Genomic DNA, 15,716 nt, shown 5'->3' with positions numbered 1-15,716 from the left:
AGGGAGGAATCTTCATCCTTAAAATCCTCACACACACACACGCAGACCCCACTTGGCCTGTGTAAGTAAACCCCTATACAGCACCTACAAGGCCTGGGGGGCAATATACACTGTCTGCTATGCCAAACCCAATGTTTACATACATAGCATGACTCTCCACACCTGGAATTCATTGTCTCTATTGTAATGGAGTCCTGTAGCATTCAGCTCGAATTATGATGCTTCTAACCACCCAGTGGCCTTGTGGTTAGAGTGTCCACCCTGAGATTGTAAGGCTGGCCGAGTCATACCAAAGACTGTAGAAATGGGACCCAATGCGTCTCTGCTTGGCACTCAGCATTAAGGAGATAGAAGCCCTGCAATAGAATAGCATCCTGTTCAGGGGGTGTACTTGTACATCAAGCTGCCTCATGCTACAGATAGGCTCCTGCTCCTATGAGCCATTACGGCTCATACAAGGCTACTTACAGTTGGATTGTCAGGAGTTGTTGCATTGCAAGGCAGAGGGTAGATTACATGTCATGGTGTATTAAAACTAGGGCCAGCCCAGGACTGAGAATATTGATTCAGGGGAAGTGTGCTTCATTTTACATGGAATCTCTGGTCCTCAACATTTCCCTGACAGCATTGTCTCATATTGTCCTTACCAGGATAAGAGCTGTTCACTTTCTACCACACAACAGTCCCAGAGGGAGTCTGTGTTATTGTGTGTCTGTCCTGGTGAGAGAGATGGATGAAGGGCAGAGGAACACTGTTTATGAAAGCTCCACTCAGAGGCTGTAGCTCAGCATTCTAACCCCATAGAGTTTACTCTGCTACACCATCCATTTACCTGGAGAACACACAAAATATACACAACACAAGTAAAGCAGTTGACTGAATGTTCTGGAGGAAAACCCCTGACATTTCTCAATACACGTGAAACTAACACCAGTAGATGTTCTTACACATCTATGTCAACATGTTGTCAACATATTCATTTATTACTGGGATGTCACTTGGTATAGTGCAGATTCCATTGGGGACGCTGAAGACATTGTGCAACATCTTTCTGAATGATAAATACCATAGTGCCACCTAGTGTCAATAGACCAAAAACTTCAAGACTCACAACGTCAAGCCTCACAAGTGGGTATCTGCAGGATAAGTGACAAAACATCTGGGTGAACCAAGTTCTATCCAGATCCCCAAGACTTGGAGTAAACAACACCTCAGACTTACATGAACAATTCAGACAATTCCTGACTTGTAAACGTCAAAATCACAAGATTATACAAGCAACATTCACACACAAATAAACTATATATAGGTAAGGGAAAACACAAAACAAACCAAAATTATCTGAGACCTAGGCCTATTGCAGTCTCAGTATTAGCCTCTCCCCCGCTTTCACTCTCTCCCTCTCCATGTCTGTCTCCCGTCTCCTGTTTCCCAGTGGTGAAATACAACATTATACTACTTCCTTCATATTTCCCAAGAAGGTGTGGAGAGGTGAAGAGGTAGGAGAGTGCGGAGAAGGAAAATGCTGTGTCATGACAGTGCTTACAACATCGCAGGGCCTGGCTCCTGTTGGCCTGGAGACTATTTATACAGCAGAGGAAGAGGCTCCTTATAGCCCAGCAGGACAGGAGAGAACCATGTCAGAACCACGGCCCCCAGGCCTCTCACCATCTGTCATTTTAGGTTACCGGTGGACTGATCCAAATCCCTACAGCCAGGGGGTGCTGTATTTTCAAAAGGAGCAGAACGACCGCCCAGGCAGAAACTCCCTGACCTGACAACGCCTCCTCTAGCACCTGGTCGCAAGGCTTATTGGTTACTCTATGGTTACACACAGTGCAACTCTCCCAACCACACAGCAAGTGTTCCAAGGAGGTCGACACCCAACAGCTCTCAACTCCTACCTCCTTCCGTTCCCCCAATCTCCCACTCCCATAGCCAGCAACCCTATCTCTGACTGAAGGCTGATTGTCATAGCACTGACACCACTCTATGTGAGTATGTGTGCCCTAGTGTTTCAGTTTGATCTTTTTCACCATACATCCAAATCCTCTCAGAACAAAACTCAAACATTACCACGTGTTTGTCACCAAATGGGGAGTCTGTGTGTCTGAATTGACTGGTTTCCAGAGGGGGATCTTTTCAAAAGTCTCCACCCTGGGGATCCACTTCCCTTAGGGGGGAAGGACATTGGTGTCAGACAAACCAGATGATCAACTGCCTTGGAACTGTACCACTAAATATAGTTTCTGTGACTATACTTTCCAGTATCGGAAGGAAGGATGCCAGCGTTCTAATCTTTACCCACTGCATCACATGGGCAACACATACCATTAGAGATCTCAATTAAAGGATAAACAGATATACAGTAGCGTATAAATAAACATGAGTGAATGTGTGTGTGTGTTGTTGAAGAACACGCAGTAGTCATATTTACTGATAATGCATACATGAATGAACCACCTCTTGTGCCCTGCCACTGGTGTTAACTGTCTCATTCTAATATGTGTTATCACTCATCACCAATATGATCACAACCAAAGCATTCTTCCACCAAGCACCAGTCTCCTTACCTGGCCAGCGGCTGAGGGTTTCCTGCTACCCTGCACTCCAGTCTGATAGGGTGTCCCTCTGCCACCTCTTGACTCTTCAGCTTCTGGGTGAAGTGTGGCAGTGACAGGTCTCCATCTACACGCTGAGCTCCACTGTGCTGCTCCCCCATCAACTGGGCTCCACTGTGCTGCTGCTCCCCCATCAACTCATTCACACTCATCAGACCAGAGACAACTGGCACCCCCGTCACACTCAGTGGAGGGACACCTGTCACTCCCGTTACACCCATCATGCTTGCTGGCTGGGTACCCAGGCCTGGCTGGCCCTGCTGTGCCGCCCCCTGTTGGATGAGAGGCTGTGGAGGGACAGAGGCAGAGCCCTGGGGGGGCGGCCGGTGGGTCTTAGGAGACAGGTACCCGCTGTCGGGAGAGGAGGATTCTTCCTCCCCCTGTTGCTCCAGCCGGGTGGAGCCTTTAAAGATGGAGGACAGCTCCTCGATGAAGGTGGCGGCACGGCTGCAGAACTCTGTGGCTGAGGCAGCCCGTTCATTCAGCTCCAAGCCCTCATGGACCAGCCGGGGCTTGTCCTGTTTATAGACTGGGGTGATGTTCTTGTGGCAGACAAACTTCTCAGGTGAGGCCGTGGCTTCAAAGGTGGCCTGTATGGGCCTGCTGAGGTGGACACTCTGGCTGGAGGTGACCTTGACTGAGCGGCTGTCATCCAGGGAGGAGACTTTAGTCTGATGGGGGAAGCTGGGGCTTTTGGTCAGGTATTCTGTGGTGTTGAAGGGGGCAAGGGAGGGGAGGTAGTGGAGAGCTGGCTCCTGGGTTCTGGGAATAGGGGAGACAGGGTCCACCCGGTCTTCTGCGTCACTGAAGGCCTCCCGGGCCAGGTCCAGGCTGCGGTTGATCTCGTCTTGGCTGAGAAAGGCAGTAAGGTCTGGAAAGTCCCCGTCACCGGCATCCAGCTCCGCCATAGAGTCCAGGTACAGATCCCCATCAGACGAAGCCTCCGAGAACACCCCCCCGTCTCCCTCTAGAACCCCACGCCCATCCTTCATAAGCAGAGAGGGGGGGGACTGATTCCAGCTCCCGTCCTGCATCCTGAAACACACACACAAACATGACATTCAGTTTACACAGTAGATACAGTAAGACACTAATAATAAACAATACACACATCCACAGTACATAGTCATCTGAATAAAATAAACCCACCCTCCCTCACGAACCAACAGTTGCTCAGTTGCATGATGACTCAGGCTAGCATTCTTTTGGCACAGCTGGTGGGTATTAACAAAGGGCTTTCCGGGGGACAAAGTAGACTTGACTGGCATTTGTCACCATCCCTCCCTCTATTCTCACCCTAACTGTATATTTCCCTGACTCTCCTCTCACTTCCTTATTCTTCTCTGTCTCTGTCTCTCTGCAACAATTCACTGCAAGCATAGAGTTACAGTGGCTTGTGAAAGTATTCACCCCACTTGGCATTTTTCCTATTTTGTTGCCTTACAACCTGGAATTAAAATTGATATTTGGGGGGTTTGTATCATTTGATTTACACAACATGCCTACCACGTTGAAGATGCAAAATAAAAAAAATTGTGAAACAAACAAGAAATAAGACACAAAAAAAAACTGGAATAACCCCCCACAGTCAATACTTTGTAGAGCCACATTTTGCAGCAATTACAGCTGCAAGTCTCTTGGGGTATATCTCTATAAGCTTGGCACATCTAGCCACTGGGATTTTTGCCCATTCTTTAAGGCAAAACTGCTCCAGCTCCTTCAAGTTGGATGAGTTCCGCTGGTGTACAGCAATCTTTAAGTCATACCACAGATTCTCAATTGGATTGAGGTCTGGGCTTTGACTAGGCCATTCCAAAACATTTAAATGTTTCCCCTTAAACCACTTGAGTTTGCTTTAGCAGTATGCATAGGGTCATTGTCCTGCTGGAAGGTGAACCTCCGTCCCAGTCTCAAATCTCTGGAAGACTGAAACAGGTTTCCCTCAAGAATTTCCCTGTATTTAGCGCCATCCATCATTCCTTCAATTCTGACCAGTTTCCCAGTCCCTGCCGATGAAAAACATCCCCACAGCTTGATGCTGCCACCACCATGCTTCTCGGGGTGATGAGAGGTGTTGGGTTTGCGCCAGACATAGCGTTTTCCTTGATGGCCAAAAAGCTCAATTTTAGTCTCATCTGACCAGAGTATCTTCTTCCATATGTTTGGGAAGTCTCCCACATGCCTTTTGGCGAACACCAAACGTGTTTGCTTATTTTTTTCTTTAAGCAATGGCTTTTTTCTGGCCACTCTTCCGTAAAGCCCAGCTTTACGGATCTGATCCTATGGACAGATACTCCAATCTCCGCTGTGGAGCTTTGCAGCTCCTTCAGGGTTATCTTTGGTCTCTTTGTTGCCTCTCTGATTAATGCTCTCCTTGCCTGGTCCGTGAGTTTTGGTGGGCGACCTCTCTTGGTAGGTCTGTTGTGGTGCCATATTCTTTCCATTTTTTAATAATGGATTTAATGGTGCACCGTGGGATGTTCAGTTTCTGATATTTTTTTATAACCCAACCCTGATCTGCACTTCTCCACAACTTTGTCCCTGACCTGTTTGGAGAGCTCCTTGGTCTTCATGGTGTCTCTTGCTTGGTGGTGCCCCTTGCTTAGTGATGTTGCAGACTCTGGGGACTTTCAGAACAGGTGTATATATACTGAGATCATGTGACAGATCATGTGACACTTAGATTGCACACAGGTGGACTTTATTTAACTAATTATGTGACTTCTGAAGGTAATTGGTTGCCCCAGATCTTATTTAGGGGTTTCATAGCAAAGGGGTGAATACATATGCATGCACCACTTTTCCGTTATTAATTTTGTAGAATTGTTTGAAACAAGTTATTTTTTTATTTCACTTCACCAATTTCGACTATTTTTTGTATGTCCATTACATGAAAAATCCAAATAAAAATCCATTTAAATTACAGGTTGTAATGCAACAAAATAGGAAAAACGCCAAGGGGGATGAATACTTTTGCAAGGCACTGTATGAAAGTTAACATACAATTCTGTTATAATTAGTTGTGTTGTCCGTACACTGCAAAAGACTAGATCAACTAGAGCACCAGCCGCACAAACACACAAACCCACACGTGGGTTTCCATTAGGAAAATGTGGCGCTGGGAAGATTTTAATTTACCGGCCATTTGAGAAATATACCGGACAGATACATTGCATTTGGAAAGTATTCAGACCCCTTGACTTTTTCCACATTTCGTTACGTTACAGCCTTTAATTTACCGGCCATTTGAGAAATGTACAGGACAGATACATTGCATTCAGAAAATATTCAGACCCCTTGACTTTTTCCACATTTTGTTACATTACAGCCTTGTTCTAAATTGGATGAAATTATTATTTTTCCTCATCAATCTACACACAATACCCCATAATGACAAAGCGTAAACAGGTTTTTAGAAATGTTTGCAAATGTATTAAAAATAAAAAACAGAAATACCTTATTTACATAAGTATTCAGACCCTTTGCTATGAGACTCGAAATTGAGCTCAGGTGCATCCTGTTTCCATTGATCATCCTTGAGATGTTTCCACAACTTGATTGGAGTCCACCTGTGGTAAATTCAATTAATTGGACATGATTTGGAAAGGCACACACCTGTCTATATAATGTCCCACAGTTGACAGTGCATGTCAGAGCAAAAACCAAGCCATGAGGTCGAAGGAATTGTTTGTAGAGCTCTGAGACAGCATTGTGTCGAGGCACAGATCTCGGGAAGGGTACAAAAAAATGTCTGCAGAATTGAAGGTCCCCAAGAATACAGTGGCCTCCATAATTCTTAAATAGAATAAGTTTGGAATCACCAAGACTCTTCCTAGAGCTGGCCACCCGGCCAAACTGAGCAATCGGGTGATGTTCACTCTGACAGAGCTCTAGAGTTCCTCTGTGGAGATGGGAGAACCTTCCAGAAGGACAACCATCTCTGCAGCACTCCACCAATCAGACCTTTATGGTATTGGCCAGATGGAAGCCACTCCTTAGTAAAAGTCACATGACAGCCCGCTTGGAGTTTGCCAAAAGGCACCTAAAGGACTCTCAGACCATGAGAAACAAGATTCTCTGGTCTGATGAAACCAAGATTGAACTCAAAGTACAGAGAGATCCTTGATGAAAACCTGCTCCAGAACGCTCAGGACCTCAGACTGGGGCGATGGTTCACCTTCCAACAGGACAACGACCTTAAGCACACAGCCAAGACAACACAGGAGTGGCTTCGGGACAAGTCTCTGAAAGTCCTTGAGTAGCCCAGCCAGAGCCCAGACTTGAACCCGATAGAACAGCTCCCCATCCAACGTGACAGAGCTTGAGAGGATCTGCAGAGAAGAATGGGAGAAACTCCCCAAATACAGGTGTACCAAGCTTGTAGCGTCATACCCAAGAACACTCAAGGCTGTAATCACTGCCAAAGGTGCCTCAACAAAGTACTGAGTAAAGGGTCTGAATACTTATGTAAATGTCATATTTCCGTTTTTTATTTTTTATAAATGTGCAAACATTGCTAAAAACCGGTTTTTGCTTTGTCATTATGGAGTATTGTGTATAGATTGATGTGGGGGAAAAACAATTTAATCAATTTCAGAATAAGACTGTAACGTAACAAAATGTGAAAAAAGTCAAGGGGTCTGAATACTTTCCAAATGCACTGTATATGCATTTGGTGTGTAACCCATTAGGGTGTCCACACACGGCACTCATAATGACAGAAATCACATATATATTTTGGTAATTAATCTTAACAAAATATGCAATTCCTGTAATGAAGCAGCCAATAAAACGTCATTTTCAAACATTTGCCAAAATGCAATTTGTGGGAAAAAAGGAAAACACCATTCTAAACAGTGCACAATATTCGAGCGGTAGGTTATATGACAGAGATGAAAATCTCAGTTAGAAACTTAGAAAGAGGGTGAATCAAACTTTGGTTTTAGAAGTGGGGTGGACATAACCTGGCGTTTTCTTTAGGGCATCTAAAGCTCATTTCCTGCATTTCTACACTATTTAATATTACATTTTTTTACATTTTAGTCATTTAGCAGACGTTCTTATCCAGAGCGACTTACAGTTACAGTGAGGGAAAAAAGTATTTGATCCCCTGCTGATTTGTACGTTTGCCCACTGACAAAGACATGATCAGTCTATAATTTTAATGGTAGGTTTATTTGAACAGAGAGAGACAGAATAACAACAAAATAATCCAGAAAAACGCATGTCAAAAATTTTATAAATTTATTTGCATTTTAATGAAGGGAAATAAGTATTTGACCCCTTCTGCAAAACATGACTTAGTACTTGGAGGCAAAACCCTTGTTGGCAATCACAGAGGTCAGACGTTTCTTGTAGTTGGCCACAAGGTTTGCACACATCTCAGGAAGGATTTTGTCCCACTCCTCTTTGCAGATCTTCTCCAAGTCATTAAGGTTTCGAGGCTGACGTTTGGCAACTTCAACCTTCAGCTCCCTCCACAGATGTTCTATGGGATTAAGGTCTGGAGACTGGCTAGGCCACTCCAGGAACTTAATGTGCTTCTTCTTGAGCCACTCCTTTGTTGCCTTGGCCGTGTGTTTTGGGTCATTGTCATGCTGGAATACCCATCCACAACCCATTTTCAATGCCCTGGCTGAGGGAAGGAGGTTCTCATCCAAGATTTGATGGTACATGGCCCCATCCATCGTCCCTTTGATGCAGTGAAGTTGTCCTGTCCCCTTAGCAGAAAAACACCCCCAAAGCATAATGTTTCCACCTCCATGTTTGACGGTGGGGATGGTGTTCTTGGGGTCATAGGCAGCATTCCTCCTCCTCCAAACACGGCGAGTTGAGTTGATGCCAAAGAGCTCGATTTTGGTCTCATCTGACCACAACACTTTCACCCAGTTCTCCTCTTAATCATTCAGATGTTCATTGGCAAACTTCAGACGGGCCTGTATATGTGCTTTCTTGAGCAGGGGGATCTTGCGGGCACTGCAGGATTTCAGTCCTTCACGGCGTAGTGTTTTACCAATTGTTTTCTTGGTGACTATGGTCCCAGCTGCCTTGAGATCATTGACAAGATCCTCCCGTGTAGTTCTGGGCTGATTCCTCACCGTTCTCATGTTTATTGCAACTCCACGAGGTGAGATCTTGCATGGAGCCCCAGGCCGAGGGAGATTGACAGTTATTTTGTGTTTCTTCCATTTGCGAATAATCGCACCAACTGTTGTCACCTTCTCACCAAGCTGCTTGGCGATGGTCTTGTAGCCCATTCCAGCCTTGTGTAGGTCTACAATCTTGTCCCTGACATTCTTGGAGAGCTCTTTGGTCTTGGCCATGGTGGAGAGTTTGGAATCTGATTGATTGATTGCTTCTGTGGACAGGTGTCTTTTATACAGGTAACAAGCTGAGATTAGGAGCACTCCCTTTAAGAGTGTGCTCCTAATCTCAGCTCGTTACCTGTATAAAAGACACCTGGGAGCCAGAAATCTTTCTGATTGAGAGGGTGTCAAATACTTATTTCCCTCAGACCAGTCTCCAGAACTTAATCCCATTGAAAATCTGTGGAGGGAGCTGAAGGTTGGAGTTGCCAAACGTCAGCCTCGAAACCTTAATGACTTGGAGAAGATCTGCAAAAAGGAGTGGGACAAAATCCCTCCTGAGATGTGTGCAAACCTTGTGGCCAACTACAAGAAACGTCTGACCTCTGTGATTGCCAACAAGGGTTTTGCCACCAAGTACTAAGTCATGTTTTGCAGAAGGGGTCAAAAACGTATTTCCCTCATTAAAATGCAAATAAATTTATAACATTTTTGACATGTGTTTTTCTGGATTTTTTGGTTGTTATTCTGTCTCTCACTGTTCAAATAAACCTACCATTAAAATTATAGACTGATCATGTCTTTGTCAGTGGGCAAACGTACAAAATCAGCAGGGGATCAAATACTTTTTTCCCTCACTGTAGTGTGTGCATACATTTTCATGGCCCTTGTAGCCGTCTCTATTTAGAACAACAAAAGGTAAACAAAAGTGCCCACAGTCAGCAAGCTAGGTAAGAGATCATTACTAAATATGTTTAAGTGATTGATAAGCCTGAACTAGATCAAAGGTAATTCAATAATCAATATTTTTTTTGCACCTTTAACCAATAATTAACAATTCTCTAAAAAATGAAGTACAAAAACTTAATTTTGGATTGTCTTTATTAAGACATCCTCTATACCAAATTTCAGCCAGCCCGAGCCACCTGCAAGCCCAACCCCCACCATTCTAGTCAATAACTCAACTCTCTCCCCAACACAATTTCCTTCCCACCTTTAAAAAAAAATAAACTTTGCAAGGGAAAGGTTTGGAAACACCTACATATTCTGTAAATTAACACACAGAAACAGCACATCCTCCATATAAGACATCTCATACGGCCTAATAGTACTGTAGAGCACTTTTTACTTGCACACAATATAGCTGGGCTGTCCCATCCTGCCCCTAGGGGTCCACCACCCTGCAGCACCCCAACCCAACACACCCCACTCAGCTTTAGGATCTTAGTGAAACAGTCATTATTGGTTTCAGGTGTGTTAGGCCAAGGCCTGAGTGACAACCCACAGGACGGCAGTCCCCCAGGGCCAGGACTGAGTATGTTTTCAATACAGACTCCTTTTGTCGTACTGTATTCCATATAAGGCATAGAAGTAGGCTACTTGGCCTGCCGCGCGCAAATGTAGGCAAGCCCATTTGGGGATGTTTGATTTCTGATTGTCTTAGTCACCAGGTCCACCACTAATAAGCTGATCTTCTCAGTCATTTTGTCTTCATCTCACCTTCTTCACGTCAGCCAACCAGGTCTGTTTTTTTTTTTTTACATCCATTGCGAATGATAGCCTAATAGTTCCTCATAGTAATAGTTCCTCATAGAAGGCCTATTTGAAACATATTTCCAACAATCTCCCACTGGATAATCACCAAGCCTCAGTGTGGAAGATAAAAATATCATCATCTGATGATCACATACAGTACCAGTCAAAAGTATGGACACACCTACTCATTCAAGGGTTTCTCTTTATTTTTTAAACTATTTTTTATATTGTAGAATAATAGTGAAGACATCAAAACTATGAAATAACACATATGAAATCATGTAGTAACCAAAAAAGTGTTCAACAAATCAGAATATATTTTATATTTGAGATTCTTCAAATAGCCACCCTTTGCCTTGATGACAGCTTTGCACACTCTTGGCATTCTCTCAACCAGCTTCACCTGGAATGCTTTTCCAACGGTCTTGAAGGAGTTCCCACATATGCTGAGCACTTGTTGGCTGCTTTTCCTTCACTCTGCCATCCATTTCAATTGGGTTGAGCTCGGGGGATTGTGGAGGCCAGGTCATCTGATGCAGCACTCCATCACTCTCCTTCTTGGTAAAATAGCCCTTACACAGCCTGGAGGTGTGTTGGGTCATTGTCTTGTTGAAAAACAAATGATAGTCCCACTAAGCCCAAACCAGATGGGATGGTGTATCACTGCAGAATGCTGTGATAGGCATGCTGGTTAAGTGTGCCTTGAATTCTAAATAAATCACAGACAGTGTCACCAGCAAAGCACCCCCACACCATAACACCTCCTCCTCCATGCTTTACGGTGGGAACTACACATGCGGAAATCATCCGTTCACCCACATCGCATCTCACAAAGACATGGCGGTTGGAATCAAAAATCTCAAATTTGGACTCCTGACCATTGCTCATGTTTCTTGGCCCAAGCAGGTCTCTTCTTATTATTGGTGTGCTTTAGTAGTGGTTTCTTTGCAACAATTCGACCATGAAGGCCTGATTCACACGGTCCCCTCTGATCAGCTTATGTTTAGATGTGTCTGTTACTTGAACTCTGTGAAGCATTTATTTGGGCTGCAATTTCTGAGGCTGCTAACTCTAATGAACTTATCCTCTGCAGCAGAGGTAACTCTGGGTCTTCCATTCCTGTGGCGGTCCTCATGAGAGCCAGTTTCATCATAGCGCTTGATGGTTACTACATAATTCCATATGTGTTATTTCATAGTTTTGATGTCTTCACTATTATTCTACAATGAAGAAAATAGTAAAAATAAAGAAAAACCCTTGACTGAGTAGGTGTGTCCAAACTTTTGACTGTTAGTGTTAATCCAGTGGAAACATCATAAAATACCTTTCCCTTGCACAAAAACAGCTGTCTGTCCCGAGCTTACTGGCGCGGGAAACTCTGAGGGCCCGGAATAGGCTAGTTGATACAATGTTGCACTTCACTAGCAATAGCTCAAGTCAAGACAGATAGAAGATGAGACAGACAGGCTGAGTAGAGAGAATAATGTGATTGAAAGAATCTGAATTTACCTATCAGTAGGCTATATTTTCTACAGTTTTTATTTGTTGGCATTATGTATTTTTACTATAGTCGACAATGGAAATTATAGACTAACGGCTGCATTGGCCATCTCTGAGTTCCATGCGCTCATTTTGGCTATTTAGCCAGTGTATCAATGTGTCCATATGGCAGAGGTTGTAAAATGTTTAACTTTTATATTTGTATCATTTTAATTACAATTTTTATGATTAACCACATGACAATGACTTTGAGAAACAAAAACGTTATATTATTGAAATGAAACTGTTCCACGAAAATGCACATATGAAAATCATAACTGACACCCAGATCGGTAAAAATAGTAGGATCAATTGTATGCTTCCCCAAACTTGAAACTCACATGCTGCCTATGAAGTCTTTATAAAATAATTGCTTCCACCTTTCTATGGTTGTATTTTCAAGCATGGTAAGACATGCCTCATAATATGAAGTAAAACATCCAGGTTTCAAACAATGAAGTATGTTTTCATACTGCCTCCAGCTCACATTGTAAAGTGGTGGGTGAAGGGCTGATAGCCTGCCTATCATAGTTTTTTTCTCCTGGTCAATTTGGCAGGAAACAATTTTATTTATCGGCTTTTCATTTTATTGATGGCCAACAGCAGGCAATTACCAGCAAACAGAAACCCTGGTGCGCACACACATGTAATCTTTGAAAGAGGCTTTGTCCTTACATACAGGTAACTGCCAAAATAAAGGAAACACCAACATAAAGTGACTTAATAGGGTGTTGGGCCACCACGAGCCAGAACAGCTTCAATACATCTTGGTATAGATTCTACAAGTGTCTGGAACTCTATTGGAGGGATGTGGCACCATTCTTCCACGAGAAATTCCATAACGCTGTCACTGGCTCCACTCCAGAATCTCCCATAAGTGTTCAGTTGGGTTGAGTGACTGACACGGCCATGGCATATGGTTTACATCGTTTTAATGCTCATCAAACCATTACGTGACCACTCGTGCCCTGTGGATGGGGGCATTGTCATCTTATGGAGGCATAGCCATGGTAGCCAAAATAATGGCCTGCCCAGCATTTTTATACATGACCCTAAGCATGATGGGATGTTGCTTAATTAACTCAGGAACCACACCTGTGTGGAAACATCAGCTTTCGAAATACTGTACTTTGTACCCCTCATTTACTCAAGTGTTTCCATTATTTTGGCAGTTACCTGTATGTAGACCTCACCAAGAGAGAGGGAGAGAGAGAGAGAGAGAGAGAGAGAGAGAGAGAGAGAGAGAGAGAGAGAGAGAGAGAGAGAGAGAGAGAGGGAGAGAGAGAGAGAGAGAGAGAGAGAGAGAGAGAGAGAGAGAGAGAGAGAGAGAGAGAGAGAGAGAGAGAGAGAGAGAGAGAGAGAGAGAGAGAGAGAGAGAGAGAGAGAGAGAGAGAGAGAGAGAGAGAGAGAGAGAGAGAGAGAGAGAGAGAGAGAGAGAGAGAGAGAGAGAGAGAGAGAGAGAGAGAGAGAGAGAGAGAGAGAGAGAGAGAGAGAGAGAGAGAGAGAGAGAGAGAGAGAGAGAGAGAGAGAGAGAGAGAGAGAGAGAGAGAGAGAGAGAGAGAGAGAGAGGCACCTTCACAGAGGAAAAGTGTTTATTTTGGTCATACCACACATTTATGAATCTCTCCGCTGACAGTGATCAATATCTCAAGCATAGCTCTGTCACTTCCTAAACAGGTGGTCTGGAACACACGTCAGACAAAAGTGGAAGCATGATGTATGTGCATATCATACATATGTAGCATGTGCTTGAGATCATAGGTGTATATGTGTGTTATGTACAGTAGGCTACATCTGCATGTGAGCTCCATGACTATAGATGATGGAACTGTACAGACTTGTATGCAATAGGCTAGTCTGTATAAAAGTGAGTGTGTTTGTGTGTCAGTGTGGTATATACGAGTGTGACATTCTGCCTGCCATGGCTTCCAGGAGACCAGCTGTTGTTATTTTTAATCCCCCTGGGCTAAGTTTTACAGCAGCAGTACAATTCCACCCTGAAAAATGGCCCCTTTAAACACACACACTATAGTATAGCTATACACAGGGCACACACATACATACACACATATGTATTCACAGTCAGGCACACAAGGGACAGTATTCTCTTCAGAGTTATTTTCCATGTGGAAAATAAGTAATCTATACAACATTGACTCATTATGAATGGGGAATATTTTAAAATATTAGAACTGATTGACAAAAAGTAAATGGCCACTGCCAATGGTCATTGTAAATGCTGTCAATGACAGAATAGAACAGAGTACGTCAATTAGGCTGTCACTGTTTAATAACTACTTACTTATTCCTTACTTTGTAATGTACTTTAATGTAACGGTAATATTGAGTGAAAAGAACCACATTTCCCTTGCAGTTCTGACACTAACTGGATCTCAAATGCAAAAGTGAATATCCCCACATACACTGACAGTAAATATGTATCTATAGTTTTCTCTAAGCATCTTTCTAATATCACAACCCACTGGGCACACACTGGTTAAATCAATGTTGTTTCCACGTCATGTCAATGAAATTACCTATTCCAATGTGGAATAGACGTTGAATTGACGTTTGTGCCCAGTGGGAAGTTCTAAGGATCTCTTGATTGCTGATATAAGTAGCATTTCATTATAAAATGAAGGAAACAACATCTCCAGGACATTCTACTAATATTGTCAACAAGAAATAGTAAAGAACAGCCTTACCTTAAAGTTTTTGTCCAAAGGTATTGTTCCAGTCTAGTGTTTCCAGTTTTCTCTTAAGATTATCTGTGTGTGAGAAAGACAGAAGCGTCTCTTTCCAGCAGAGTAGCTTTTCTTGGTCGGGCAGTGAGTGGGAGCACTGTGAGCGGGTCTAGGGCCACTTGAGCGGTGCCTCCAGAGTGGCCTGCTGTCCCATTTGTCCCAGTGTCTGACCGCTCACTGTGTCGGGCTATATTTGGCCCCGGGCTCAGGTTTCACAGCCAGAATGCTGCTGAGAGAGAGAAGAAGAGAGATAATGAGAAAAAAAGAGAGAGAGAGAGAGAGAGAGAGAGAGAGAGAGAGAGAGAGAGAGAGGGAGGGGGGTATATGAGAAAACCACAGGGGAGCAATACTTCCACTGATGACAATATATACAGTACTTTACACACAGAACGAAATACTCACACATACACACACTCTCTGACACATGGAACTGGGGGTCTTTTCACTTTGTACCTCAACATGTTGCATTATCAAACCCACACAGCTGGTGGTCATGAAAGATGAATGTACTCTGTTACCGGCACAGTATGCATCTGTCTGTACCATAAATATGGGGGAGGAGGAAGGCCAGGCTCTGTCAGTCACAGTCTGGGTTAGGTTTAGGAGCTGAGGCTAATCTTGAATCAGAGCTTGACATCTCCCTTCTCTCTCCGCTGTAACTCTGCCTCCTCTGTGGCCAGTGGAGTTGACTCCTTGACCTGAGACCTGCCACTGAGGCTCTGAAGAAGCGTTTTCTGCACAATGGAGGTAGGGGGCCACAGTAACTTATGGTCCAAGCAATGTCTTCTCCATTAGCCTTGAAATACTCTCTGTCCTCTTTCTGCAGGCTGTGTCTCACTGATGCCTCTGCCTTATACCCTGAGTGAGCGGTAGTGACCCAGTTTTTTGCTTGAGCCAAATTTGCCCACTTCGCTTGGCGAAACTAAGGTTAGATTCTAAGGGCACAGACACATTCTGGCTCTGCAGCTCCA

The 15,716-nt window shown here is 43.9% G+C and overlaps 1 protein-coding gene across 6 annotated transcripts in view; it reads right to left on the bottom strand.

Annotated features, from left to right (window-relative positions):
* The window catches only part of LOC121540171 (palladin-like), a 128,240-nt gene extending 113,358 nt beyond the window's left edge, over nucleotides 1-14,882 (bottom strand). For all 6 annotated transcript variants that reach the window (XM_045207722.1, XM_045207726.1, XM_045207723.1 and 3 more), the window contains exons 1-2: nucleotides 14,707-14,882; nucleotides 2,574-3,656 (exon numbers count right to left, since the gene is read on the bottom strand). In XM_045207722.1, coding sequence (XP_045063657.1) covers nucleotides 2,574-3,655 — 1,082 coding nt within the window. In that variant the 5' untranslated portion in view covers nucleotide 3,656; nucleotides 14,707-14,882. The remainder of the gene's footprint in view (nucleotides 1-2,573; nucleotides 3,657-14,706) is intronic.
* Nucleotides 14,883-15,716: the final 834 nt, after the last annotated feature.

The sequence above is a fragment of the Coregonus clupeaformis genome, chromosome 26 (assembly GCF_020615455.1).
Source record: "Coregonus clupeaformis isolate EN_2021a chromosome 26, ASM2061545v1, whole genome shotgun sequence".
Classification (NCBI taxonomy): domain Eukaryota; kingdom Metazoa; phylum Chordata; class Actinopteri; order Salmoniformes; family Salmonidae; genus Coregonus; species Coregonus clupeaformis.
The sequence above is the reverse complement of the archived record's forward strand: the minus strand, read 5'-3'. Positions and strand labels throughout refer to the sequence as shown.